Source organism: Pecten maximus, chromosome 2, assembly GCF_902652985.1.
Source record: "Pecten maximus chromosome 2, xPecMax1.1, whole genome shotgun sequence".
NCBI classification, from domain to species: Eukaryota; Metazoa; Mollusca; class Bivalvia; order Pectinida; family Pectinidae; genus Pecten; species Pecten maximus.
In genome coordinates, this window is record NC_047016.1 from 7,930,248 (window position 1) to 7,938,020 (window position 7,773).

At 37.3% G+C, this 7,773-nt stretch overlaps 1 protein-coding gene across 3 annotated transcripts; it reads right to left on the minus strand.

Annotated features, from left to right (window-relative positions):
- Window positions 1-50: 50 nt before the first annotated feature.
- Window positions 51-7,094, minus strand: LOC117315696 (poly [ADP-ribose] polymerase tankyrase-1-like). 3 transcript variants are annotated; one of them, XM_033870041.1, is made up of 9 exons: window positions 6,726-7,094; window positions 6,172-6,351; window positions 5,868-6,135; window positions 5,560-5,657; window positions 5,122-5,245; window positions 4,628-4,828; window positions 2,004-2,122; window positions 1,281-1,401; window positions 51-1,058 (listed from the first exon to the last, which is right to left on the minus strand). In XM_033870041.1, the coding sequence occupies exons 2-9, from the start codon at window positions 6,325-6,327 to the stop codon at window positions 766-768; spliced, it is 1,380 nt and encodes a 459-aa protein (XP_033725932.1). In that variant the 5' UTR covers window positions 6,328-6,351; window positions 6,726-7,094; the 3' UTR covers window positions 51-765. The 3 variants fall into 3 exon arrangements, with proteins under 3 accessions (XP_033725932.1, XP_033725921.1, XP_033725914.1); XM_033870030.1 differs by having other exon boundaries at window positions 5,868-6,351; window positions 6,883-7,094; XM_033870023.1 differs by having other exon boundaries at window positions 5,868-6,351.
- Between the last annotated feature and the right edge of the window lie 679 nt (window positions 7,095-7,773).

The following is a 7,773-nucleotide window of genomic DNA, read 5'->3' on the forward strand; positions in this document are numbered from 1 at the left end:
ACAACTAGCAACAGAGAATAAACGTGCGTAACCAGAGACCAATTGCAAGGAACCCTCTACATATCAAATCCTTCTAGTACTCATTTTTCTCGTTCCCATTTTTCGTCGATCAATCTCAATATCAACTATGCAAAACTAAGGATCTGTCAAGATCAAAGATTGCCACCTGTTAGTCATTTTTTCCAATCCGTCTCAAGAATGAACGTGCGTAACCAGAGACCAAGGAACCCCTACATATCAAATCCTTCTAGTACTCATTTTTCTCGTTCCCATTTTTCGTCAATCAATCTCAATATCAACTATGCAAAACTAAGGACCAATGGGGACCTACATGTGAAATGAGAAAGATCTATAAATCACTTTCTTGGGAATAGCGGTAACAAACTTCAACTATTAATTGGAAGAAAATCTTAGAAATAGTGGTAACAAGCATTGTTTACGTACGGAATACGTCCGACTTACGGACAACGAACAGACCACGAACGAAGGGCGATTTGAACAGTCCGCCATCTGCTGATAGTGGCGTAAAAAATGCAAATTACTAGTCTTCTTGCACATGATGCGTTTCGATACAATGAGGATATTGCTACAACAAATCTGCCATTATATCACTTTACACACCCAAGCTTTAAGTTCAGACATTAATATGACAGATGTGGAAATAAAGAGGAGTGACACAATACGATTCAGACAGAGGAGCATACTTCTCCTTTAGATACCAGATCCATCACATACTTGTTTATGTGCCAGCTTCCGTTTACATGATTATTTAAACTGAAGATAATTCTTCAATGTCCTGGGTATCATCAGTTTCTCAAGGTCAGTTATATGACCTTGTCGTAGGTTATTTCTAATGGTATATCGGCAGGACCGCAGTAAAGATCTTGGGATGTTTAGTTCATTTTCCATCCACAAATTAAAGTGCGAGTAGGACTCCCGTAAATCCGTGATTTTCTCGCCACGAAGGAGGTCCATATCACGATAACAGTCCATTGACAGTAACATGTGTATTGTCTGCATTCTACCAAACCGAATCGATTTGGATAACGGTGTGTTTCCTGGAATAGAAATAGTAAACATAATTATACTTGGCCCTTCTTGGGAATTTGTAGATGAAGGCAACATCTCTTTCACAATGAAACTATATGCATGTACTATAATTCAAATACTGTCATTTTATTTGCTCGTTTTTATTTTGGTACTGTGAAATGAAATTATGAGTTCCAACTTTTCTGGAGAGTGCACTTTTGATATCAAAATGAGAAGATTAGTATTTATACCGTTCTTGTCTACAGCGTTTATATCAGCACCTCTCTGGATCAGTAACCTGGTGATGGTAGGGACAGCCCTAGAGCTAAGCTCTACTACAGAGTGAATTGGGCTCCTTCTCATGGCATCAACCTGAAAATACACGACATCCAACTTTGAAATCTATTACAAAGTGACAGTGGAAGGATTAAAGTTACACTTCACACACAGGTCCTAGCCTCGTCTGTCAATACATCCAATATAAATTAAATATAATTATATATTGGATGCATTGACAGACGAGGCTAGGACCTGTACGAATCAACTTTTATTTATCAAACAGCTTTATTTGTTGTATGAGGAAATATGGCGATGGCAATCACATAGAAAATACTAATTAAACTGTTCTTTTATATAATTTATCTGAACTGCAGAACAATTACATTTGTAAAGAAAAATAGTATTACTATTAGAAAAATATCCAATATTAAAGTTACGATAGTTCATCACTTTGCTACTGATAATAACTTATTTTCCAGTGTTACTTATTTTTCTAACCAGTCCATTGTAGCCTATGGCTGCATCCACTTGAATATTTCTTTGAAAAGACATGTCTGAAATCCCAACAGCCAAACTCTTCCGTATTTATCTAAAGTTCATTGAATCTCACTGTCCCAAATAAATATTAAACAGACACCTCACGTTCTATGTCTTATCTTTTATAAACGTATACACCTCACATTTCAGGTACTTACTTTATCAACATCCGCTCCTCCGTCCAGCAACATTTCTATAAGAGCGAGATCTCTGGTGGTGACCGACATCATTAGAGGTGTGGCACCCTTCTTGTTGGCAATGTTAACATTAGCACCACCTATAACGTGTTGATTTGTATTGTATACACTTAAAACAATCATTATCTCACTACCAATACATTACAAGTATATGTTAACATAACGTTTTTATTAGACTGGCCCCCATTCTCTAGAATATTAAAATTATAAATAAAATTGACCTTCATGATTTTGGTCCCTAGGATATGTCTGATTCTAGAAGTTTCAAACTAGGGCAGATAATCTAGTATTAGAATTTAGCTTGGCAATTCTTAACAAAAAGATCTTATGGTCTGGTGGCCAGTCTACGTGCTTATTTATGCAAATGACACATCAGTAGGCCAGATGTCATAGTTCGTCTTTTGCGGATGATATTATTGTCTTAGTCCCCAAGTCTGATAGCTCAGGGCAAAGTTGAAAATGTCAATTCATCCAGATATGTATAGTGTCGTGCTAATAAATGAAACTAAGTCCTCTATTTCGTGTACAAATGTCTACACATTACCACAAACACTGACTCACAACTCTTCAGTCAAGACTGTACTATAAACATTGACTCATAACTCTACAGGAAAGGCTGTACTACAAACATTGACTCACAACTCTTTAGTCAAGACTGTACTATAAACATTGACTCACAACTCTTTAGAAAAGGCTGTACTACACACATTGACTCCTAACTCTTCAGTAAAGGCTGTACCACAAACATTGACTCACAACTCTTTAGGAAAGACTGTACTACAAACATTGACTCACAACTCTTCAGGAAAGGCTGTACTACAAACACTGACTCATAACTCTTCAGTAGAGGTCGTACTACAAACATTGACTCACGACTCTTCAGTAACGGCTGTACTATAAAAAGTGACACACAACTCTTTAGTAAAGGTTGTACAATAAACAGTGACTCACAACTTACAGTAAAGGCCGTACTACAAACATTTACTCACAACACTTCAGGAAATGCTGTACTATAAACAGTGACTCACAACTCATCAGAAAAGGCAGTACTACAAACATTGACTCACAGCTCTGCAGTAAAGGCCGTTCTACAAACATTGACTCACAACTCTTCAGAAAAGGCTGTACTACAAACATTGACTCTACAGTCTTCAGTAAAGGCTGTACTACACACATTGACTCACAGCTCTGCAGTAAAGGCCGTTCTACAAACATTGACTCACCAATCTTCAGTTAAGGTCTTACTACACACATGAACTTTTCAGAAAATGTTGTACTACAAACATTGACTCACCAATCTTCAGTAAAGGCTGTACTACAAACATTGACTCACAGCTCTGCAGTAAAGGCCGTTCTACAAACATTGACTCACCAATCTTCAGTTAAGGTCTTACTACACACATGAACTCTTCAGAAAATGTTGTACTACAAACATTGACTCACAACTCTTCAGTAAAAGTCATACTACAAACATTGACTCATAACTCTTCAGTTAAGGCTGTACTACAAACATTGACTCATAACTCTTCAGTTAAGGCCGTACTACAAATATTGACTCATAACTCTTCAGTTAAGGCCGTACTACAAACATGGACTCATAACTCTTCAGTTAAGGCTGTACTACAAACATGGACTCACCAAATGCCAGAGGCACTCTATATAGCTAAACAAAATGTCCTATCGTCGAGCGATAACATATAGTTACCATTTCCTCACATAGACGTACAGGTAAACATGATTTTTGCTCACACAGTCAGTCAGAGCTCAACACAGAGGCAAGTCGGTCTTGAAACGTTGCAACAACACTTTTTCGCATTGCTAAGTATAATGTTTGTGTAAGGATAAACCTTCTGACTTGCTCCTCTGTAAAAGCTGTACTGGCAAACACTGACTCGACTTGCAGTATTACCTGTACTACAAACATTGACTAACCTTCCAGACACATTTATATTACAAATATTGAATCACCCTCCAATGCCAACTATAATATTGACTCGTCCCCCAGTACGAACTGTATCATAAAATAATATTGACTCATCCCTCAGCACAGGTTGTACTATAAAAATAATATTGACTCACCTCTCAGTACGAACTGTACTACACAATTATATTGACTCGCCCCTCAATACGAGCTGTACTACACAATAATATTGACTCACCTCTTAGTACGAGCTGTACTACACAATAATATTGACTCGCCCCTCAATACGAGCTGTACTACTATATTGACTCGCCCCTCAATACGAGCTGTACTACACAATAATATTGACTCACCCTTAGTACGAGCTGTACTACACAATAATATTGACTCACCCCTTAGTACGAGCTGTACTACACAATAATATTGACTCACCCCTTAGTACGAGCTGTATTACACAATAATATTGACTCACCCCTTAGTACGAGCTGTACTACACAATAATATTGACTCAGCCCATAGTGTGAAGTGTACTACACAATAATATTGACTCATCCCTTAGTACAAGTTGCACTTCATAATAATATTGATTTCTCCTGCAGTAAGAGCTGTCCTACATACACTGACTCAATTTCCAGTAAGAGCTTTGCCACAAATATTGACTTACCCTTCAGTAAGAGCTGTACGATATAATGTTTGACTGGCATGGTGAAGCTGGCCAGATGGAGTGCTGATGTACCCTTCTCATCTGTAATATCGAGGTCAGCACCAGCCTTGATCAGCAAGCTGACACACAATGTGTCCCCCTTTATCACTGCATACATCAGAGGAGTCTTCATACTGGCTGACTGTATATTGCAGTTTGAACCTGCATAGTAGAAAAAGGTATGTTAAGGTATTTCTTCAACCATTCCATGTCTTCAACCATTCAATAGTACATTATATTGACAGTCGGTTGAGAAATTCTAGAAAGTCCCTTTGCATCCAGTCACAACAAAAGTACAATATTTTGTTTCCATGGTTTCTTCTTGTCTTATAACAAGATTAATTGATGTATAAACGTTTTGTGTTGTTTAGTTACCATTATTCATTTCATTAGGATCAATACAAGGTCTGATGCCAGCCCATCACAATAATCAATTCCAGATTATCTTAATTTACCTTTCTGTACAAGGAACAGTATAACGTCTGCCCTGCCAGCATTTGCAGCATAGTGTAATGGCACCCTGTTGTTTCCATCACAACTATTTACGTCAGCTCCCTGGTCTACTAGGAAGGATATAGTCTGCAACAGTATGCATTAAAATTCATCATAATGCCTGTTTTAAAACATCAAGAATCAGTTAAACCCTATTTTCACTACTCAATTCTTTAACATTTTAAAAATATTACTGGCATGTTTGCAGGAAAGATAGTGTTCATTTATGTTTTTGTGTGATGGCAATAAAGGTATGGTTGTTAAGGTAACTATCAACAATTTTAAACATTAATACAATTAAGTCACATTCAGTCATTTATGTTATTTGGATAAAGAAAATGTCAGCAGATTATGGTTAATATAAGCTTTGTAAGACTACAACAAAGTTAACAGTCTCTTACCTTCATTGGACTCTGCAGTACTGCGACATGTAAGGGGGTATATCTAGTCATTCTGATGTGGCTCCCTAACACACGACATCTCACGGTACAGGGCATGCCTAAAAAGTTGCGCAAAGATTACAAACCCTTCCAATTCAAAATTGTTGAAATATTTTTTCCCATATATACCAGCTTGATATTTTAATGTATGCTATCTCATAAAACATAAACATGTACTGCTGAGGGTATAATTAACACATGCTCGGTTTAATCATAACAGAAAGCTGTTTTACAAGACAAGCTACTACAAAAATATTAGGGAACTTTACCTGGATGTTTGGAATTGATGTCAACTCCAGCTCTCACCAGTCTTCCAATCATATCTAGATCATCATATCGAACAGCTTTGAAGATATCCTCCTCATCATTAGGAACTTCCAAGAGTAGATCTGATCCATTGATGGGCTCACTTTCCCTAACACGGATGTCATTTATACCTACAGCAGTGCTATCAAGTGGCAAGAGGGTGGGTAATGGAGGGGGTGGGGGTGGTGGTGGTGGAGGGGCTGGAGGGATAAAGGGTGGGGATGCAGAAACCTGCTGATGTGGAGGTGGGGAGCTTGAGGGAGACACCTGCTGATGTGGAGGTGGGGAGCTTGAGGGAGACACCTGCTGATGTGGAGGCGGGGGGCTGGAAGAAGACACCTCCTGATGTGAAGGAGGAGAGCCAGAAGGAGACGCCTGTTGATGTAGAGGCACGTCATCCAGAGATTCAGGATCAAAATCCATTTCTGTATATTGTTCAGCTCAGAACTGGAAAAAATACAACAAAATCCATTACATAGTCTTTCTCTTCCACATAGATATATGTATCACTATCTTGCACCACCACCCCAGAACGAACTAAGGTTATATTCAAATTGTCTAATTTTAATTTGTAACATTGTAGTAGTACAACAACCAGAAACGGATTTTTTTTTTAAAGGGCCTTATAATCGATTCCAATGTTGAATAGGTGCATAAATAGACAAGAAATGATGTTACAAATAAAGATTAGACAATTTGATTATAACTCTTAACCCCAAGTACCTGTGGTAGAAATTAAACCTACCCACAACAACTACTAAGCACCATAACATGACATTCAAACAAATTATTAGATACGTGTCAAAATATATTCTACTTACCGGCTAATACAGGTTAGACAGTGTAGCTATTGTTCTGTGAGTTCAAGCTTTTCAAACTACGGTATACCCAGTATACATAAGCATTATGACTACTCCGTAAAGCAACCAATAGCCATATATGGTCAAACGAAATTAGGTTATCATTGGTTATGTGTACCTGTCTAAAAATAGTGATGAGCAAAGAAGCCAGTAAATTACTCAGTTTTCGTCCAGGTCTCTATATAGTTACTACCATAGCATATAAACTCAACTGCTATTTTTTAAACAATCTGATGATTATTTACCGACGGGACAGTAGGCCTATATACAGATAGATTGTCGGTACGATGCAAGACAACTGATTATTCCACAAGGATGTAAACAATGAACGAAGGGAGGTCACTGTAGTAGAAAGTTGGACAGGTGCGTCCGAATGCAAACATTGCGAACCTCTATTTTTATCTTACAGCTTTTTATTTCACGAATTACAATGTATCTTCAAACTGTTTATGTTGCATACTACGTCCTCTGAATACAAAAAACGTGTGGTCCGCATACTGTATAATAGAAGTACTGAACTTTGAAGAAAGGGTGAAAAAAGCAAACTTGCCATTATTAGAAGACAATTCCATTTTTAGATAACGCAACATTCGTCCCACTCTTCAAATGTCTTGTGAAAACATGTAGTTGGAATACGCAGGAACAGTTTGGTACGGAAGAGCATTAGGGCCATGAAGCAAAAAAAATAAATTCATTTTTTCGTGTTAATAACTCGAAATTTCGACTTAATAACTCGAAATTTCGAGATAATAACTCGAAATTTCGACTTACTAACTCGAAATTTCGAGATAATAACTCGAAATTTCGACTTACTAACTCGAAATTTCGACTTAATAACTCGAAATTTCGACTTAATAACTCGAAATTTCGAGAGAATAACTCGAAATTTCGACTTAATAATTCGAAATTTCGAAATAATAACTCGAAATTTCGACTTAATAACTCGAAATTTCGAGAAAATAACTCGAAATTTCGACTTACTAACTCGAAATTTCAACTTACTAACTCG